The sequence below is a fragment of the Acomys minous genome (assembly GCF_964271855.1).
Source record: "Acomys minous genome assembly, chromosome: 12".
Taxonomy (NCBI): domain Eukaryota; kingdom Metazoa; phylum Chordata; class Mammalia; order Rodentia; family Muridae; genus Acomys; species Acomys minous.
Genome location: NC_140493.1, coordinates 39,713,640 through 39,735,850, shown reverse-complemented (window position 1 = coordinate 39,735,850; position 22,211 = coordinate 39,713,640). Strand labels below are relative to the sequence as shown.

The window sequence follows — 22,211 nt, the reverse complement described above, 5'->3', positions numbered from 1 at the left end:
TGTGAATAAAACATCTTAACATCTAGTTGAGTGAGTGTAGATGGATGAGTGTGTTTTTATATAAAGTGTTAAGTGCTGCAGTAATATGAAGAAATAGATGACATACATTCATTTTTGGCTTTTTGTAATGCCAGTCTGTGAAAGACATAAAAATATTGCATTGTATTTTGTATATTGTAATCTCTGCTTTTGGAAACTATTCATATAGTTAAAAAAAAATAGCTATACTGAAGACATTTTTATGTTACATATGATAGGATATATTTAACATATACATGTATATATGTATGCTTGTATTTGACCATTTAATTACGTGTGTGTGTGTGTGTGTGTGTGTGTGTGTGTCTGTTATATAGGTATGTATGTATTTGTGTCAGTTAACATACATTTGCAATACAGAGAAAGATTGCCATGAATTTAAACAGAGGTTACTATAGAAGGTCTTACACACTAATGGGATGTTGGAAATAGAGTCAAATACTGAGTGGGAGTTCTTTCCCTGCCCGCCACCTTCAGGGCTTTGTGGATTTCCTGAGGCTCTCCCAGTTCACTAAGAGCACAAGCACCCACAGCCCCTGCCACCCTGGAGCTCTCATGTCCCATCAAGTGACTGGGGACACACTTTTTCTGTAAGAGGAAAACCACTGAAACATGCAAAAACTGTCCATAACAGTAACATGCAAAGACACACCTCAGCACAGATGTGGCCTATAGGTTTTAGTTTACCAACCTTTGCTTGTATATGAATTCCATTTTCTTCTTAAGAGAACAGTGACACACCACAGCAAGGCAGCAATAGTCATGGAAGACCTAGGACCAGAGCTTGGCCCCACCAATGAGCTTAGCCAAGCCAGGCCACAAACCACAGACTCATGAAAGGTGTTAGTGCATGCCTAATGCGACCCTCTCTCCTTGAAGGTAACTATGGTCTTGAGACCCTACTTCCAAGGCAGACACGGGAAACTCTCTACCTTTATCCCCATCCTGCTCGTTGGAGATTTTCTTCAGATCAATGAAATGGGTGGCCAGTGCTACGTCATTCATGCTGCCTTCATCCCACACCTGAATTTTCACCCTCCGACACAACGGAGGGAACATTTCCTTGAAAACCACCTGCTCATGCCACACAGGATCAGCACAGTTCTTTTGCACGGACGTTCGCCCCTAAAAGGACAACAGAGGGACGTGAGCCATGGAAATAAGTAGCTAAAGAAAATGCTTCAAAGCACCAGGGGATAGAAAGGGAATTACCAAAGGCCGTGGGCTTGCTTTACCGAGGCCTGTGAAATCAACTACACACCGTTCACATTACTGCTGACCTAGATGGTATGCGGGTCACTGGGGCAAAGGTGAATCATTGTCCTTGGAAATTTCTACTCAGCAGGTAAGTGTTCGGGTGAATCCCTGTGCAACGAATAGGAGCTGCTCTACACATCTCCAGGAACGCAGCAGACAGAGCTGGGACCCTGAGCTCGTGCCTGCATGAAGACCAGGCAGGATGTCACGCTTGACCTTGAGTGTTGCAGCCTGGGCTTCCATTACCTTGTCCTAAAACAGCATAATGTCCCATATGCCCTCTAAAGTTAGCCTAAGTCCGAACTACTCCAGCATTCAGTCCTCCTGATGGGAAGGGACGGGAGCATATTTCTCAAAGTTCCGCACTCTGGAGAGGCAGAGTGCAGCTTTGACCATGACTCTAGGCCTTGATTCTTCTGATGGCTCCTAAGAAAGGGTCACAGGCATCTAGGGTTATGTAGGAGAAGGATTGTTAGGAACTTTGTAAAATGGGCTAGGAGAGAGTAGTAATTCCACAGGACCTGGTTCTTGTCTAAAGAAGCAGCCGGTGGTAAGGAAAGATGTTTTCCTACACAGCCTTAAGTTGTAATGCACCCAGCTCCTTTCCACAATCCTCAGTGAGGCGTGAGTGGGCAACCCTTCTTTGCACCTCTTGTACCTAACTCCTCACTCCTTTCGTTTTGCTTGTTTGTTTGTTGTTGTTTGATACAGGGTTTCTCTGTGTAACCCCGGCTGTCCTGGACTTACTTTGTAGACCAGGCTGGATTCGAACTCACAAACATACCTCTGCCTCTGTCTCCTGAGTGCTGGGATTACAGGCATGCGCCACCATGCTCTACTCCTTCCCTTCTTGTGACAAGGTTTTCCCTAAGACACTCTTAACTTAATTTCATTTGATTAAAAATGTTCTGTATTCAGAGCAGGGCATAACTGCCACTCCTGGTGACAAGGTTTCCTCACCGTCTGCCCAGCAAAGAACACCTCCACGAAGGGATCCACAAGGTCCTTGCTGTCACCCACAAATGCTTTGGTGACATTTGCCATAATGCTGGAATTCATTTTGGGTAGGCCTTCTGCTCTGTAGAGTCTCACATAGAACCTGGCCCAAGGTCTCTCTGATGGAAATCCTTGAGGGATCAAAAGGTTCCTAAGGGGGAGAAAAGAAATGTTTTAAATGAAAAAGTCTGCCAGCCAAGAGGAGGAAGAAAAGGTAGGTACAGGTTGAAGGCAGAAAAAAAAATCTGGATATAGAGAAACCCCAGGATTCATCAGTAAACCAAATTTTCCTTCTAGGTTTTTTTAAAAATAGAATTTAACCCTTTTTTGTTATATAGTTGAAAGTATGATTTTTGTTTCACATGAAAAAAAAACCAACCTAGCTACATGTGGATAAATCACATAATCTCAAGAATGGCTTATCCACATAATGCATACACTTATGGTTCAGGGAACATAAAAGAAAGTAGAAAGACATAAGGGCCAGAGGAATAGACACCTGCTGCAGATAGTGTTTCCTTTAAAAAACAACAAAAAGGACACAAAGGGGGCGGCATATGAAGGAGGGCTTTGATCTGGGAGAGGTGCAAGGGAGGAATGGGGGTGAAAATGAATGAGATACATTATATGAAATTCTCAAAAATTGTTATTAATAATAATAATAGTAATAGATAGATAGATAGAGAGAGAGAGAGAGAGAGAGAGAGAGAGAGAGAGAGAGAGATAGAATGAATGGGTTGTTCAAAATAAGCTGTTATAGAGAAACAGTGTTCTTGTCCCAGAATCTGAGCTCCCAGAAGAGCCATGCCTTTGAGAAGATACAGTCAGGCATCTGACAGAGTGGTGTCTCTGATGAACAAGGCATGAGTTGCCAGCACTCGCACACCCATATGGAAAGGCGTGGAGGGAGGAAAGAGACATAGAGTGGGGCATATAATTCCTCTTTATGGCTCTGGATGGATCTGTCTCACTTCTCTATTTGCTCCTCGGCATCAGAGGTCTTGGGGTTGGTCTTCAAGATGTCTCCTTTCCCGGTTACACTGATGTCACACTTCAGGTAGCCCTTGGTGCCAGTCCTGATGTCACCAGGGTCTGTCAGCAGTGCCCATTTGTCACAGAACTGATGGCCTACAAACACACCTTGTAAGTAGTATCCTTGGCAGATGGGACAGTGGCTCCCCCATCCCTTCCCACACTGCAGGCTCCTGACCTCTTCCTCCAGCTGCTATGATAGTAGCCATTCTCAAATGTCCCCAGTCCCCAGGCTACCTCACTTTCTTCCTTCCCCTCTCTCCCTTCCCACTTTTTTCTCTGACTTCTTTCTCCAACTGCCAATAAGTATTTGGGAGACCTTCAATTTAGTGAACCACACAGAAGAATCTCAGCTTTGCCGAACAGAGAGTAAACCAGAGAGTAAGAAAGCAAGATGGGTAGGTGGAGCTTGCTTACCAGGCTGGTTATACACTGTGCCCACGTCCACTCTGAAAGAGCCAATCAGGATGCTTCCTATCAGCTTGTGATGTAAGACCTACAAAAGATGGAGCTCCAAATGTGACTCATTTTTCTTTGAGGATGCATATGTGAAACATATTCAGAATTCACCAAAGAGACTCCTAGGACTTGATCCTTGTTTTTGGGTTTGACCTTGTCTGGAGCATAGTGAAATTTGGTCACCAACTCAAAGGGTCCTAAGTGTCTAACATGTGGCTCTTTCTCTAGCAACCTTTCAGCTCACCTACTGAAGGACGCCTGACACTCTCACTACACAAAAGCTTTCTTTAATCAAATAAACCCTAGAAATCTACCCCTCAATACTCAATACCCACCTCTTCCTGCTCAAACTTGACCCATCCTTCAATGGCTAGAACAAGTTTCACCTCCTCCAAGCATCCTTCTTGTTCTCCCAAGCTGATACTGTTCATTTTTTCCTCAGGCTCCAAAACATTTTTTATAACTTTCTTGAGAGGTTATTGAGTGTTGCCGGGAGATGTTTTGGTACTACATAGTAGGGTAAGTAAAGTATTTGTCCTGATCAGAAGTCAACAGAGTGCCTTAACTTGGTTACAGCAGCATGCTGTAATACCTCAAGGCTGGTATCATCATTAGGAAGTCCTGAAGGAAGGTGGCACAGTTAGTGCTATGTCTAGAAGTCATAGTATGTTAGAGGCTGGTAGAAATCTGGAATCGTTAAATCTTTAATCCAGAAAAGGGGAGTTCCAGTAAAAAGACAGTGTGGGGTTCAAGGTCAGCCTGGTCTATAAAGTGAGTCCAGGACAGCCAAGGCTACACAGAGAAACCTGGTAGAAGAAGGAGGAAGAAGAGGAAGAGGAGGAGGAGGAGGAGGAAGGAGGAAGGAGGAGGAGGAGGAGAAGAAGAAGGCAGTGTGACTGAAGTACCTTAAATCTTGGGAATGTTGTATCCAGAAAAGGGGCCAGGCTCCCTGCATGGTTCTTAAATAACAGGTTGAGATCTATTCTCAGTTAAGGATGCTATTTCTTACACTAGTCAGAATCCCTCATTTTCTGGTCATTTTCCAGAAGTAGTGACACTGGAACCCTGTCACTGGAACCCAAGTTCCACACTGTCATGGAGGTGCCTTTGAAATTCCTACTAAGAATAAATCCTATGATTTCCTTGATCAAGGGAAGTGTCCCTTTGTATTCTATCTACCAATGCCTCAGTCATAACAGATATTCAACGATCATCCAGTGAGCTAATGGACGGTGTGAAGAAGGATGGGTGGTAGGCTCCGGGAGCTTCCGGATAGCTCCTTTTGCCAGAGGCAGTAAGAAAAAGTAAATTCAGTCTCACTCTTTGCCTGTGATTTTTCCAGTGTCAGAGAACAGAGGGGAACCAAGGCCAGCTTGGCTTCAGCAGAGGAGCTCTTTAAGACCACACACAAAAAGCTGCCTTTGTTACCAGCCTTATTTTTCTGTGGCTAACATGACTCCCCAAGGCCTGTCTCAAGCTCCTTTCACAAGAGAAAGGTCTCTGTGGAAAATGGAATGCAAGACCCTCAAACGATTCTTCCAATCACTCAGGAAACCTCTTTAAGGTACCCGTCTACTAGCTGAGTGCCAGCCAAACCTATTGCGGTCGACTACAACATTACTAGTCTCCTGGAGATGTGTCACACACAGCATCCTGAGGATTTAGGTTCCTTGGGGGCACTGTTTAAAAAAAAATAGACTATGGTACCTCCAGGGCCTACTATACTCTGGCTGTCCCAAGAGCACCTAATTACAGTCACCCCAGACCACCCCTTTTATGATATTCTTGATTTATTATTTGAGAATTTCATACAAATACACAATGTATTTGATCACATCCACCCTCCTACTTCCCCACAACTCTTCCTGGAGCCCTCTAACATGTCTGCCTTCCAAATTCATGTCTTCACCCCCTTTTTGGACCCCCACAGAGCCCAATTAATGCTGTCCATATGTGCTTATGTTTGGGGCTACTCACAAGAACATAGGCAGTCTATCCATGGCCATACTCCCAAAGTATAATGATGCTCCTCCTTCCCCCAAGAAGTCATCAACTGCCAATAGCTCCACAGCTAGGCGTGGAGCCTCAATGGTCCCTCTCCCATCCACACTGGAGGTTTGACAGGCTTGCTCTTACATGCAGGGCTCTTATGACTCTGATGGCAATAGGCAAGCATTTTCTGATTGAATTTAAGGACTGCTCCCCAGAAGAGAGTTTATGCCTACTAATATAAACCTGGTCAAAAGTCCAGGGATGGGGAAGTGACAGGCCCTAGAAGAGAACCCGTGATTGTTATTTCGCTAAATGTTCAGGCTGTCAAACTGCCTTCTAATACTTGACATGTATACACATATATCCCTGCTGCTCCCTGGTTTGGTCAAATAAACTTTTTGCAGTGGGCAGGGGTTAATACAAGGACTCACAACTGTCAAAGTGCTAAGAATGCATGACTGTGAGTCATCTTCCTTTTCTTTAACACCGAATTCATCCTGGGCACACTAGCTTCCAGCTTATGAATTGGCAGAAAAGTTGTACTAAACGTAACAGGGAGGTGTTTCATTTAAAACCCTTTGGTCTCCTTCCCCAGGACTCACTTAATAACAGCAAAACAGTGTCTTCTCCCAAAGAAGGCATGAAGCATGCAAATCAGCTGTGATCCTATATCTAAAATTCCAGATGTACCCGCGTACAGCCATGACTTTTGTCTATGACGCCACTTAAAAACCTGGTGATGAACTTAGCTGGTATACAGCCAGTCTCATCAGGTGGCTGCTATCCTGAGGGCAGAAAGTACTGGGAGCCATGCCAGCTCCCAAAATATCTTCTGCATCCTTGTCATCACGCCTGAAATTCAACTGCTAAGAGTGGTTGGCTCTGGGTGATGTTTCATTCCTCAAGAGTCACATTCTTCAAAGCAGCAGGGTAGAGTCACATGCTCCTGAGAAGAACAGTGCCATAATAGCACTAGGACCCGGAACTTTAATGGCATTCAGCTGAGGTTAAAGGTCATATCACATATGCATTTATGCATTTATCTAGTGTGTGAGTGAGTGACAAAAACAGGACAGGGAAAGAAATTTCCAAGATGAATGTTAGCCTCGAGATTGCCATCAGAGTTACTGTAAGTGTTGAGGGATCCGCTCCCTCATTCTCCACGCACATTAACTGACGTATAATAGGAGTTCTGTTCTTTGAGGAGGCCTTGGAACATGGCACCTATTCACTCTCCAGCACCAATCCTACACTCTCAGGCACACCCAGACTCACAACTCTCTCTCTATGGAATAAGTGGCTATTTTCTGACGTTGAATAACAGGTGTCATTGTCTGCCACTCACTGTTCTCTATCCCTCTCCGGAATAGCGTGTGTTGGCAATGGGTCCAGCTGGCCATTTCTACTCTCATTTGGGACAATATGACTTCAGCATCTATAGTTTCCCTTCCCATCCCTGCTGCCCATGTACTGGGTAAACCTGGATAATGGCCCCAGCAAGCCCAGGGAGCTCTCGTTGCTTCTACTCTGCAATCTAGATCTGTGGGTAAACTTCTCTTCCCTGGAGAGGCTGAGAAAGATCTCTCCTCCAGCAGATCCCATCCCCCCCCTCCCAACCTCCTGAGAGGTCCAGAGGTCAGCACTCAGAGGCAACTTTCAAGAATGCCAAAATGCTCCAAATAGTTTTCTCTGCTCATCCAGTGTTATCAGTGCTGAGGCTAACATATGTGGTCCTTCCTCAGTTTCTATTTCTTTTTCTCTATTTATCACTAACTAGGAGGAAAGGAAAGATGGTTGTGATTAATTAGTGTACCTATCATCCCAAGAGAAAAACATAACATTAACTTGACTACAAATATAACTGAAAAATGGCAGTCAATTAAGATGTTATTTGTAGCATACGTTTCATTATTCCCACATCCACTTAGCAAAAGTTTCCTCTAGTTTACCTCTTGCTTACAAGAAGTACAGATTCTCTGGAGATGGTTTTTTCCCCCCTTAAGCTCTGCCGCATTGGGGGTTTTCAGTTTTACCCTGCTGCTTCCATGTCCACCAAGTCTTATTTATCCCCCTGGACGCAGGCATCCCTAACCATGCTGAGCTGCCCCAGACAGTCCCCAGGGCCTGCAGTCTCTCCTGCTTCCCCGCAGTACCACCACCTGCAATGCTATATACTTACTGAGATTTTGATGATCTTGTCGAAGAGATGCACTTGTGGTCCAATGAAATCAAAGACGAAGTACTGCAAAATATGAAGTTCATCTTGGTCACCAACCCCTAGTTTACATCTAAGAACCTTGTTCCTGGAATGGGTTAGGTTACTTAGGTTGTTTTCCGTTGTTTTGCATATCATTTTATATATTATATTTAAAATGCTACCAACCACATTCTTGCATAGAGTAAGTATCAGTATTCCTCTAAAATAGACATAAGCAGAACTTTTGGATCATGGATTGTGTGCATGTAAACCTTCAATAGTATTAAATTTCATTTCCTGGGGGACTAAGAAGCTGTACTAATTATTTTTCTGTTGTTGTGATATAATGCCATGAGCAAGGCAACTTAGAGAAAAAAAGAGTTTATTTTGGTTTATAGTTTCAGGGGCCAAGAATCTGTCATTGGAGGGAGGCTTGGCTCTGGAGCAGAAAGCTGAGAGCCCGTATGTCAGTCACAGACACAAAGCAGAAGAAACACTCTGGAAGTGGCACAGGACTTCTTAACTCAAAGCCTTCCCCCAGTGACACACTTCCTTCAGAAAGGCTGCACTTCCTGAACCTCTCCCAGACAGTGACACCAACTGAAGACCAACTGTTCAAATATCTGAGCCTATGGGGGACATTCTCTCTCAAACCACCACACAAGGCATTTTACATTCTAGTTTTTGATGTTTCTTCTCCAACCTGTGATATTGTTTGTTCTTTACTCTTTTTTTCTGCTTCTTATTATAGGTGGAAAGGGTATATTGGAGTATTTTTAATTTTGAGTGAATTCATTTAAAACATTTCTTAGGATTTTTTTTCTGTTTCAAAGACTCTTGTAAAATTACCAAGACTAACCATGGAAGAAATGAGAAAAAAAGATGAATGGTAGAGATTTTTAATATTTGAAAAATATATTAAATTCCAGACATAACAAATTGCCTTGGGGCTGGCAATATGTCTCTGTGGGTAAAAGCACTTCATCAGAATCCATCCTCATTGTGGAAGGAGAGAGCTGGTTCCTGCAAGCTGTCCTCTAACCTCCCTATGTGTGCCATGGTACATGTGCATATGTGTTCACATGCTCACAGACAGAGAAATAGCTAAAATGTAAGTTGGATATGGATGGACCCCCAAATCTGTATATAAGAAGACTGATGACTAAAGAACTTGAAAGGTGATGAACCAATTCATAATTTTAGTTATTTCTGGCTCTGGAGCCATGCTTTGAGTCTCCTGAAGAAGAGATTATATAAGTAGTAGAATTATCACAGAGGTTGAGTCATGTATTTCTCACATGAGGTTGTAGAATTTAAAGGGACATAAGACGGGGTGATCTTCTGGAGGAAGAACAATGGGGTGGGCTAGGAAGGCTCGGGACACTGCTGTGTCCTGGGTCTTTCCATTGGTTTGAGCTGTGGATCTGAAAGAATGGTAAATTGTGGATGGACAAACCAATGGGAAGAACAAAAACTGACAGCTAAGACATTTCCTTTCTAGAGTAACATAGAAAGACAAAAGCAAACTACCATGTGCTATACTAGGAGATCTTCAAAATGGTGGTCCTCAAGACTGCGGTGTGGGCCCCAAAGTTGAACTCTTGCCTAGCATATGGGTTTGATTCCTAGTGCCACAAAAAACAAATACACTCAAAGATGATGATGATTTAAGTATGTGTTGTTTAGTAAAACAAAACAAAATGAAACAAAAAAGCAGGTATGACCTTTAAAGGAAATTTTCATATATAATGTCCATATATATTCTTTTTACATATTTTCCTTTTTCTACATGTTTGCAACTCAAAATTTACATGGGAATTTCACCTTAGTGAAATTCTTCACTCTAGTAAGGATGGCCATATGTGGGGTCCTATGGGCTGATAATGTTCCAATGTTTGCTGCCTTCAGCTAAGTTTCACTGTTGCACTCTCTAACGTCTTTGACTTCTGGACCGGCACCCATTTTTTTCTAGCTAGCTAGCAAATATTCCCTGCTTCGTCCTCCAACACCTGATGACCTCTGCCTTGAAGGTGAAAAGTTGTGATGAATATGCTGGGTTTGCTCTCTGTTCTATTTCTTGTTTTCCTACTTGCCACACTTGGACACAATTTAATGTCATTTACAACCAAGTCTTACAGGCATAATTATAACATTTGGCAAGTGAATGGGGCTTTGCAGTTTTCAAGAATTTTCACACACACTCTTTAATATCACATTCGTGCCAAAAGGATGGATGAAGGGGGAGGGGAGTGACATCTGGAAAGCTCAGGGGCAATACTGATGAAGAGAAGAGAATTAATGGCTTAAATGTGATTTGGGGATTTTCAGTTACTGTCATTATCCATGCTGTGCCTGTCTGCCGTGTAGATTACCATTAATGAACACTCTGCAGCATTTTTTTCAGCAATTCATGTTGTCAGGCAAATTTAAGTGCCTATGCCCTATTCCTCAGTTAGGCCACATCAATAGATTATAAGTTAGCCAGAGACAGAAGGTTCCAGTATCTGTAGATGAGACACTAAACTGTTAGTAAATAGGACATATATAAGCAATGGGAAATTCTACAGCAGAAGCAACCAGCTGTGCCCTATCCCAGAGCTCATTGTTTTGTAGAAAGAGCTAACTGAGTGCTGCCACTGGGGCATTTGTTTATATTCCTGCACATGCTGGGGATCTCTGGAAGATTCTCCAGTATCATGAGAATAGATCCTTCCAGGGGTGGAGTCCAGGGTATTAGGGTCCAAACCATAGAGGGAGGTGAAGTTTCCTACTACATATTATTATACACTGTGCCACCATTTTACCAAGTAACTTTTTTTTTTTTTAACAAAGAGAGACTATTTAGAAACTTCCCCCTTTGGAGTCTTCTTTTAAAATTTCTGTGCGTCTTAGAAAACCACAACTGTTTTGCTTTCCAACACAGTATGCTTATTTCAAATTCAGTAATTAACATGTTCAGTGTTGCTCCTGTGCTACCTCTCTAACTACCATCCAAAGTTCATTGAATGCAACTGTGGTGCTTATTAAGAATGGCAGGGAGCTTATGAGAGATAAGAAAGCGGGCCTCCTCTCCTCTCCTGTCTACCGTCTTGTTAGCAATGCTTTAGGGCTGTGTGTGGCAAGAGCTCACACTGTGCTGTGAACTCAGATGGGAGAAGACGGGGAAGGAGCACCAAGGGCTCCACTCTTCTGCTTGCCGGCGAAGAGGATGTGGGCCCAGAGAAGACTCTGTGACTTACCTCATTATAAAATGGGCTGTTGGTTCCTTCCTTCACCGTGCTTTGCTTCTTGTCATCCCCGATCTCAATGGTCACGACCGGGTCAATGTTCTCACCCACCAGCTGGCGGGCCTCAGTGATAGTTATGGCGATCTATATAACACAAAACAGTGCTCACACCCCTCTGCCCAGTGTTCTCAGTTCTCCTGAGGAAAACTGGGGCATGCTGGGTAGGATGAGCCCATCACTTACTTGATAGTTTTGGGATTTGATCTCCCCATCGTGGATCTTAGTCAGCAGTTTCGCTCTATTAAAATCAAGTTTAATATATTGTTCTATACTCGTTGACAATATTGTTGCAAGTATAAAACAAAAAATAAACAGTGTGACAGCATATTGATATACCTCAAGTAAGAACAAGCTTCAGGCATGTAAACAAACCACGGTAACATTTTCCCAAGGGTTCCCAAGAGTGCCTTCATGTGCACTCTATCACAGATTATCTATCACTGGGGAAATAAATATAAGTAGGCAATTGACTTAAGAGTTCTATGACTCAGTTTCTCTATCCTAATAATGAAGCTAATAGTATCCTTTATATCAATCACAAGACAATTGCTAGAATTAAATAAAGTAATGCACACAGACATTTAACCCAATGTCTAGCAAGAATAAACACTAGTGTTTTTTTTTTAATAAGGTTTTCCATGCTGTTTGTATTTTGACCTCATAGAAATGATGATTCCTCAGGAAGTTAGAGGCAAAGATTGGTCGAAGTAAAGATCTGCCCTTTGCCTGGCTAGTTTTAGACCCAGCAACACTTCATCCTTTCTTGAAGATGTAATTTTGGGTGTTGTGATTGCTTTTGAAAGGATTGGTAAAGAGAAAATTGGGAGAGATGACCAAACCGCTGCCTCACTGGGTTTCACAGCCCCAGGGAATTCATTTATTTGGACTGTCTCGGGTAATTGAAAATAGATGTGCGACACCTGGGCACTCAGATATTGGGTAATCATGGGCAGAGGAGAAGGATCCTTGTTACCACGGAAGCAACAATGGGTGGGAAAATGAACTGAGATTACTTTGATTGAATTTTGTTCATTTGGCTTCTAACAGTGACATTGTGTCCCACGTCTGTGGACTGCAATTCAGCGCAATAGAAACTACTGTCAGCTACCAAAAAAATAAATAAATAAAAAAAAATAAAAACAAAAACTAATATATAAAAACAAAAAAAATCTCAAAGCTTTTTAATCAGACTGATCTGAGGTAGAATATTTATTCTCCTCAATTTTAGGCTTTAACTTTAATTTCCTTATCTGAAATAATAATTCCTATCACAAATGGAATTATCACTCTGGAGGCCAAGGTTAGAGAAAAGTAGTATCGCTCACTTGCTCATTAATCAAATGACAAGTTCATGCCAATTCCTCATAATTTGAAACCTAGCGCTAGGCTTGGTTAAGGGTAAAATAAAGATGAATAAGCCACCGAGCCTGCCTTTGTAGATGTAGCGATCCATCCAAGGGAAAGAGGGTCAAGGCATACAGGCAAAGATCCAATATATAAGTGTGAAATGTCCCGTGAGGTTATGGGTGTGGTAGAAGAACTGTAGAGAAGAAATTCCCCAGAGCTCAGGGAGCAAGAAAGACTTAAGTGCAGAGGTGGGACCTGCACCAGCATTGGTGGGAGGGCAGGATTTCAATATAGAGAGAATGTTCTGGCCCAGGAGGAAGGCCAGGCCATCACTCCTTACTTCTCTTCTGCCTTCCTCTCTTCTGTGAATGACCTGGAACACCATGAAAGATACTTAGCAATAGCTGATGTGTGAGAAGCCACGGGGAGGGGATAGCAATTGTCAAGGTGCAGTGTAGAGCGAGAAGGAGAGATGTGACAGTACATACACAAACATTTCACATCCACTTTTAAGTGTCGCCTCCATGTTTGTTCTCACCATCTATGATTTCTACCTAGCTCCCACATCCTTTTGATCCCCTACATGTGATGTCACAGCTTAGAAATACCAGCTCCACAACAACATGGACCATGTGTGGACCTGAGCTAGGTCCTCTGCATATACGTTATGGTTGTGTGCCTGGATGTTCTTGTGAGACTCCTAACGGTGGGAGTTGGGGGTGTCTCTGATTCTTTTGCCTGCTCTTGGGACCCTTTTTCTCCTACTGGGTTGCCTTCTCCAGCCTTGATATGGAGGTTGATGCCAAGTCTTATTGTAACTTGTTATGCCACATTAATATCTGCAGGAGAGACCCTGCTTCCTTTTTAAAAGGGAAATGGGGGTGCAGTAGACCTGGGGGAAAGCAGAAGTATAAGGGGGGACTGGAAGGAGTGGAGGGAGGGGAAACTGAGGTTGGGATGTAATGTGTGAGATAAGAATTTAAAAAAAAAAAGGAAATGCCAGCTCAGGATGTACCGCCCAGAGGGACACTCATTTGTGTGACAGAAAATACTGGTGACCTCCACAGCTGCCTTCTCTCCCGGATGGCCCCTTATCTCCTCTCGCTCTGACATGGGCTGCCTCTGTAACTTACATTGGTCAACTCTGTGCATCAGAAATGACCTCTGCTAGTTGTGCGCCTAAGTCTCAAGAGACCCCACACGCTTCCACTCTTCTCAACCCTGCCATGGCAACACTGGAACAAACTCTTCGCCCTGAAATGAGCACAGTGCTCCCAGTACTAGGTCAGCCTACCTAGCTAAAAATCACCGAGCTGCCAAGTGACCACAGACACGTGAATAACACTTTGGCAACTATCTGGGGCCACTAAAACCATCTAACTGACCCTCGGACTCAAGGACAATAATAAAGGTTTATACTAAGCCACTGGTTTGGGTGGCTTTGTTTTGTTTGTTTTGTTTTCACAGTCGCAGCCAATGGACACAGCAGAAGCCGGTTTCTTCTGAGTCTTCTCTGGTAGTTTAGGAAACACCTTCTCTTTTGGGAGAAACACAAAGTTACGGATGTTAGGACCATGATGAATTAAAGAACAGGTTAAGGGCCAGCTCCCAAGCCTGCCTGTTACTCTTGTGCTCATCCCTGACCTCCCAGCAACACAGCCAGGGTTGTTTAAGGCCTGAAACTGGTGGAACCAGGGTCCTGCTGAAGGCTGGCCAGCATCTGGAGGCTGGCACTCAGAGAGACGCCGAGTGGACACAGAACTCTCTTCCCTTCTTAGGCCCTTGGGTCCTCTTGGACAACAACTAGGTCTTCTCTCCCACTCACTAAGAACCTGGCACATCCTGGGTGCAAAGTGAGTGCACCGGCTGCCTGTCCAAACACCATACCTTCTCTTTGGAGGAGCCAAGGGGCCAGGAGCGATGGAAGCATCGTCATAAATTAAATCTCCTTCTAGTCTTTCCTGGTATGAAGAACTTTCTTGCGCTGCTTCAGACTCACTGCCATCTAGAGAAACAAACGAAGAAAGAGAACCTTGTTAAATCAAGGTAAGATGGTAAGCAAGCCTCCGCTTTGTGCCTACCACCATGGGAGGCACCGTAGCCGCTGCCACTGCCATGGGGTTTGATGTTGTATTGACAGAAGAGCCAGGTGGACAGATGCAGAATTTAATGCATGTGTATCTGTTCATTGGTAAGAAGAGAGAAGGTTCCACAAACTGATGCACAAATTTAGGAAATATATCCAAGACCTTGACAAAACAAACAAACAAACAAAAAAACCCAACCAACCAACAACCAACAAACAAACAAAAAATAATAACAGTCTCCAAAGTAAACGAAACAGTCAGGAAACTAGAGGCAAGGTCCCAGTGAGTGGCCATTCTCGTATGTGCTGGCCAGCTTCGAATGGCAAAACATCATTCTGGAAAAAGCTGGGGCCTGACCCCTGATCCCTGTAAGGCAGGTAATACCTCATAGACTGAAAACAAAGCAAGGTGGGTGAGGCCACTGCAGACACAGGTGGAGCTAAGGATTTTGAGACAAGGAGAATATTTTGGGTTATCTGTTGGACCCTAACTGCAACCATCTGTATCCTCACAAGAAGGGACAGAGAGGGGTCTTTGATCAGGACCAGAAACAGCAGAGTGACCCTGGGGGCAAAGATTAGACTGACCTCTATGGACCACAAAGCAAGGAGCGACACAGCAGCATCCCACCTTGCTATGGTTTAGATCTTAAATGCCCCTATGGCTGTGTGTTGAAAGTCTGGTGGCACATCTGCCACAACTGGGAGGTGGTAGACCTGTAAGAGGTGGGGTCTAGTAGAAGAGAATTAGGCAACCAGAGATATGTCTATGCAGGAGAGACTGGGACTCTGTCATAGCTGCCTCCACCCTGCCTTAGCTCTATCATGGACTACTACTACTGCCATGATGTTTGATGCAGCTATCGGCCCAAGAACAACAGAACCAAGCAGACACGGACTGAAATCAAGAGCTAAAATACATCTTTCCTCCTTATCAGATCATCACATCAGGAGTTTTGTCATAGTGGTGGGATGCTGAGTCCGGTACCAGAAGTTGCACAGGGGAAGAAGGGCTCTTCAGGGTTTTGACCCGGGGATGCTGAGCTCAGGCATCTGGGCTTCATAACTGTGACATAATAACTGTGTTGTGTTGTGTTACCAAATTACCTGCCCTAGGGAGGACAGCTTACTAGGAAGCCCCAAGGAAACAAATTTATAATAATTTAGCGAACCCTAGTGAGAGGATTGTAGTCATAGCCTCAGACTCTTCCTAGCCTAGACTCTGATGAAATTCATGGGAACATTGCCTGGGTACCAAGATTGTTATAATTCCCCCAGATGATGGGTAGAGTTTGCTGCACACATGCCTGTTACTTTCTCTTGGTTCTGCTTTTCTTATCTACAGTTAAGGCAGGGTTGGTGGCCGCTGTACCACAGAGTCATTAGGAAGAGAAACACAGCAGCAACCCAGCTCTGTGCCTAAGGAGGCAAATTAAATGAGTCATAAAGAATTTCCTGGGTTTTTTTTTTCCTTCTACAAAAGGAAGATTGAATAAAGAAAGTGTCTTCAAATCCTTTTAAAGCAACCAGGATCTTTTTATAGGTGTGATTGTATATTGAAACTCTCTTTTTCTATGTGTGTGTGTGCATGTGCCACTGTGTATGTATATGTGTGTATGTATGCATGCATGCATATGCATGTGCATGTGTGTATGCATATGTGTGTCTGTGTGTGTGATTTATATAATCTTGTCATCTAGGCATCTTCCCCCATGAATCAAAGCAGAACTAGAGATTGGAAAGGAAAAAGTCTCAGAATGACACGATGCATGCCCAGAGTTCATTTCTTCCAAGTGTCCTCAGTGCCGTCCTGTGAGATGCGGACAAGGCCTTGCCCAGGGCATCCCCACTGCCCCTTTCAGACTGTAGCTGTTCCCAGGTCTTATGAGACTCAACTATAAACAAACCAACTAAATTGTTCCTGATGTGCTTTCCAGCTTGGGTGCATTTGGGTTCCGGTTTAACCAAACAACTATGCTAAACAACCTTAAATCAGAAGACAGATGGGCTCTAGCAGCCCACTGCCCAGGAGCTGGTGTCCCTAGGCATGGTGGCCTCAATAGATTCTTGGTACCTCTAGAGAGGAACACTGGGTGAAGAGGGACCACTGCTGTCTCAGTCAGGAAACTCAGGCCAAAGCCAGACAGAAGGCTTAGCGGAGGAAACGCTGGTGCCTGGCTGAGCACCTTGTAGTCTTGCAGCAACAAGGTAAAATAAATGCTCGTCCTCTGCAGACTACTGAGCCTTATGTGTACAGAGCTGCTGGCAAAGATGCAAATGTGCAGTAATCATCAGTAGGCACTTCAAAAAGCTAGAGATGTGCAAGGTTAGATGCGGGAGAGGCATGGGACAGACCATGGCCCCTCCCTCCAAGGCTGACACTTTAGATGGACAGACCCCAAGAGATCTCAAGGTAGAAAAGTCACCAGCAGCAGCTTCTCTATAGCTGGCACCCATTCACTGACTGATTTAAGATGCTCTGTCACTCACCATGCCTGCAGGGTGCCTTCACAGGACAAAAATGAATGATGGCACGTGACCTCTCTTAAAGCCTCCTGGTGGCTTCCCACCCTACTTAGAAAACAATCTGAAGTGCACATGTGACTCAGTGTGGCTGCCCTGTTCCATCTGGCTTTCATTTGCTGCTCCTGACCACTTACTTGGCCCTACCACCCTTCTCTGTTTTCTGCCAACCCAGACCTTTCTCTGGGTTCCTCCTGACCTAATTCTGACTTAACCTGCTATTCATCCATATTCACACACACACACACACACACACACACACACACACACACACACACACACACACACACACACCTCTGAGCTCCTGTTTCTGCTACCTGTTCCCTAGTGGCTTCCCTTCCACTTTGAAAGTCTTGCTTAGAATGTGACGTCTATGAGATCCCCTTCCAGGATGCACTGACAGTCTCTGTGTCAATGAGCCAAGCATCTACAGCATCTCCCTAACAGCCCTCCCACTCAGCCCAGTGTCTAATCTTCCTTGTGTTTTTCTTTGCTTGCAATGCAGTTTGCCGCAGGGAGGGTCCTGATAGTGAACAGGTGGTGTGACTGAATATAATGACTGGAGGGCTTTAGCTTGATACGGGTGCAATTGGTCTCCTGGGCTCCTCCCAAATAAGAAGGAGAGAGGGAGCAAGAGGCAAAGGGAGGGGAAGAGGAAGAGAAAGGAGAGAACTTTCAGGTCGAGTCAGCTTCCTAAGAGGAGTAACTTGGTTCTACCAGCTGAGGGAAACAGCCAGCTGGACCCCAAACTCCCTCAAGCCCTCTTCGAGACTCCCACGCTGAGGATACCATTGGCCAGATCCAACTTGAGAATGGAGTCTTAGGGATCTGGGTCATACATCCTGAGGGTGGGGACAAGTCAAGAAGGGTGGGACCTGATCTGGGAAGCAGAGGAGTTCTGCCCAAGATTGTCTGTCTTCTGTATCTGCTCCATATTATATGCCAGACCTAGCCTGGGGCAGACACTCAACAGGCATTCCACTAGCGTTCACTGAATAAGTGAATGAACGAATGCACACAGGAGTTACTGAGTATTGAGCAACTAATGAACAGATGGGAATTTTGACAGAATCACAATGCCTTGAAATACACGGACTTTAAGGGCATCCAAATCTCTCTGTCTCTGTCTCTCTCTGTCTCTCTCTTCTCTGTCTCTCTCTGTCTCTGTCTCTCTCTCTCTCTGTCTCTGTCTCTCTGTCTCTGTCTCTGTCTCTCTCTCTCTCTCTCTCTCTCTCTCTCTCTCTCTCTCTCTCTCTCTCTCTCACACACACACACACACACACACACACACACACACCAAAAGCCCTAGCTTGGAAAGGAAGGCCCAATGGTTCTTCTCTGACACCCATATTTGTCCCTTCCCTGCAGGGCCAGCCACTCCCAGCAGGATAGATGCCATTTACTTTCTAGGAGGGGCTGATGGCCATCTGCCCTGTTTGTTTTGTGGGCTGAAGGCTCTTAACAAGAAGTGGCCACAGAGATAGCTCCCCTGATATGCCTGGTACTGGCCGCTCTAACCTCTTGTCTGCTGGTCAGCAAGGGAGGACTCCTGGACAGAGACCACCTCACCAGCCAGGAAAAGCCCAGCCTCCGAGGCAGCTTTCCTACTTCCAAGCCAGGTGACTCATTTGGGGCAAGCTACTCACCCATTAGAAGCTCTGCTCTGAAATACAGGCAACAGAATCTACTGCTAGGGTTCATATGATACGCGCCAGAGTGGCACAAGCTTATTAAACATGTCATATATGTAGATCTCCTAAGACCCTGGAGGGAAGGGACCATCTCTTTAGTCAACTTGGTTGGCCTCAGGACCTAATTTCAAGGACCAAGAAAAGATCCAGAGTCTTTTAAATCTCCCATCCAAATTATAAATTTGGTTGAATAAATAAGTGTTCCTATTAAGGTCTCTAGTAAGGGGGGGGGGGAGAAAAAGAGCTGTGCCTGTGCATGTAGAGGTCAGAGGTCAACTTTAGGTGTCTTCCTCACCCATCCATCATCTTGACTTTTGAGACTGGCCTGGACCTCACTGATTGAGCAAGGCTGCCTAGCCAGCCAGCCCCAGGGATATGTCTGTGGCTGACCCCCTAGTACTAAAAGTTGCACACCCCCATACTGTGGGATCTTAGGATCAAACTCAGGTCCTCGTGCTGACTCAGTGAATGAGCCACCATCCTAGCCTTCCTATTAAGTTTTAAGCCTTGTAGCCACTAAAAATGCACTGTACTCCCTTTCCATCCAAGAACCATTAGTTGTTACCACCAACACCACAGTATGGGTGAGGGTCCATTGCTTTCGCTGTAAGACTGAGTTTTACTCAGAGCAAAAAGTGGCTTTAGGTGGGGCTTAAAGGTACAGGAAAGCTGTGGTGGATAGCAACGAAGCGCCTCAGGGTGGGTGAAGATGAAGTGTACCCATTGCGCCATTTGGGCCTAGGAACGGTCCAGAGTGCCAGCCTTTAACTGGATGCTGTCAAAGCTTCTAGGCGGAAGTCTCTAGGCAGCCATACAAACCCTGTCTACTTGGAAACCATAGATATAATTTAATTTCATCAGTGCTGACTGCCTACCCAATGAGAGGCTTGCTCCCCACTTTGCAGAGGGAGTAATTCGCTCAAAGCACAGAAAGGCAGGCAGCCTGGACTGACCTCTCAACGCAGTTACTTCCCAACAGGCTCTCTCCTGCTCAGGGCAAGCTGACCGGCAGATGACAGAGCCTTCTTTAGAAGGACCATCTCCTACCTGGTTTAGGCACTACTATTGCCACCCTGAAATCCCTCATAATTTCTTAACAATGGCTTTGCATTTTCACTCACACACCCCTGCCTTACTAATTCTGCAGCCAGCCTTTGCCATGCATAATTTGCACTCTCTCTGTGTCTCTGTAACCTTGTTGGGGGAAACTGGAGTAACAATTCCTGCTGGTAAGAGGGGGGTGGGGGGATAAGTTGTTAAATCAGACAATGTATAGAAATCTCGCCCCCCCCATCTTCATTTGAGAATCCTGACTTTTACTTTGAAATCAGCCCTTGCTCCTCCCTGGGACTATTTGATGAGGTCAGCTTGGCTACACAGGCCATGCCCATTTGATAATGGGAGACTTGAAACTCCTGAGTCACTTACCCAGTGAAAGCAAAGACAAAAATAGAGCTTGAACCTGTCACCACTTCCTCCTAAGGACTTTCCATGGCCCAGCAGGTGCCTACCCCACCCCTGTTTGTCAATGATGCTTGGCCTTGGGGTGATTTCCCCCAGGCCCACACCTGTGTTCAGAAGAACCCAGGAGTCCAAAGGACGATTACTGCTCCCTGCCCCACAGACAGGCACATTCTCAGACCAGGACAGTCCCCTAGGTGAAGCCCTTTGGCCTAGGCAGTGGGCAGCGGGCAGCACCCCACCCTCACACCTCACCTTGTGCACCCTTGTTGGTGAGGATCAATCCCTTCTCTGCTTTGTTTTTCTTCTTCTTTTTCAGCTTCAGCCCAAACATTCCCTTTCTAAAAAGAAGAAGAAGAAGAAGAAGAAGAAGAAAAAAGCTCAACAACACAATCATTGAAGTGAGTAATCACCCCTGCTGGGAGAAAGCAAGCACACAGAGATGGTGGGTTCTGCTGGCTGGCCAGTCCCTTCATCTACACTGTGGGATGGGGGGGGGGGTCAAAAGACATGTGTTAGGAGAGCCTCCCCAGTCTCCCAGGTTATCCCCCTTTTCTAGAAACCACTGCACATGAGAGGGGCAGGCTGGAGGTTCTAATCGTGCTAGCCCAGCACCTCTCATGTCTCCAGGCTCGCCAGTGCCAGGAATGACATCATTTGCTGATGACAGCAATGGTCTCCTGCCCAACTTACAGAGGAGGGGCCGGAGCGAGTGACAATAGTTTCTCAGGCCACAGGAAATCTGCTTAGTTTACAATCCTCCAGAACCCCTGAGGAACCTGAATCTCTCAGGCCTCCTGGAAGAGCTCTGACTTCACTGGAGCCAGGCTCGCACACTGGTTTTGAGGTCAAGAAACTCTGGTACCTGCTGAGGCCATACCATAAGCACCCAGCTCAACTACTGCATGGTATATGCCCACAATGTGAGCCTAGTGGAGACTTTGGTTGCTTTCACACTTCTCACGTGTTGCTTTGGGCTATGGAGTGTCCACTGAACAGGGCAGCAGCCCTACTGCGCTCTCCTCCAAAAGCACCCCTCCTAGACCCCAGGCCAATGCTTCTGAATGTGGGACTGAGGAGGTGGTAGAATTTCATGGGCAAGGTCACCCACTCCGTAATCAGCCTGCCTGTCTCTCATCACAGCAGTGTCTTCACAGCCTAGAACAAGCCCCTGAGGTCTCCTAACTTCAAGATACCCATATGGGTAACAATGTAATAAGTGGAAGGAAATTATCAGAGTACATGGAATATAAATTGCTCAGTAAGCATTATCATTAATAATTTGTTATTATTATTAATTATTATAAGACATAGTGAGACCCTGTCTCAATCTTATCTAAGAGATAAGAATAAGGTCAACAAGCAGAAGAAACAGATCTCCACTTGATTGGTTTACTCATTTATTTCTTAGGTTTTTTGTCACTCTTTGACCTAGGTGCAGTATTAAGGCACCTGCTCACCGGTGCTGAGGCATGGGATGGATTTAAGTAGGGGAGAGGGAGCCCCTGTCCCCGAAGGTCTGCAAACCTAGGACACTGCTAAAGGATGGTGTAGTGAGAACAAGCTTCATGATGGGACTCTGACCTAGGTGGCTTAGGGGTTGTTGAGAGTGAGACGCAGCAGAGCTGAGGTGCAGAGGATGGACTACGCTAGCACTCAGACATGAACTGGATGTCTCCTTCCTCAGAGAAGTCGCATGGCCTCTCTGAGCCCCAGCTTCTTCTTCATCTGTGTGATGGAGATATACCAGGGTACCAGCTTCATGGCCCAAGTGGGAATAAAATGCAGCAAAGGAAACAGTAGGCGTAGTCAGTGCCTGGTATACAGGTGGTGGCAAACGAATG

At 45.1% G+C, this 22,211-nt stretch overlaps 1 protein-coding gene across 1 annotated transcript in view; it reads right to left on the bottom strand.

Annotated features, from left to right (window-relative positions):
• FER1L6 (fer-1 like family member 6) overlaps window positions 1-20,704 on the bottom strand; it is a 114,352-nt gene extending 93,648 nt beyond the window's left edge. The window contains exons 1-9 of the mRNA XM_084749401.1: window positions 20,623-20,704; window positions 14,494-14,611; window positions 11,443-11,497; window positions 11,212-11,343; window positions 7,955-8,017; window positions 3,742-3,820; window positions 3,264-3,420; window positions 2,257-2,443; window positions 972-1,164 (exon numbers count right to left, since the gene is read on the bottom strand). Coding sequence (XP_084605527.1) covers window positions 972-1,164; window positions 2,257-2,443; window positions 3,264-3,420; window positions 3,742-3,820; window positions 7,955-8,017; window positions 11,212-11,343; window positions 11,443-11,497; window positions 14,494-14,611; window positions 20,623-20,701 — 1,063 coding nt within the window. The 5' untranslated portion in view covers window positions 20,702-20,704. The remainder of the gene's footprint in view (window positions 1-971; window positions 1,165-2,256; window positions 2,444-3,263; window positions 3,421-3,741; window positions 3,821-7,954; window positions 8,018-11,211; window positions 11,344-11,442; window positions 11,498-14,493; window positions 14,612-20,622) is intronic.
• Between the last annotated feature and the right edge of the window lie 1,507 nt (window positions 20,705-22,211).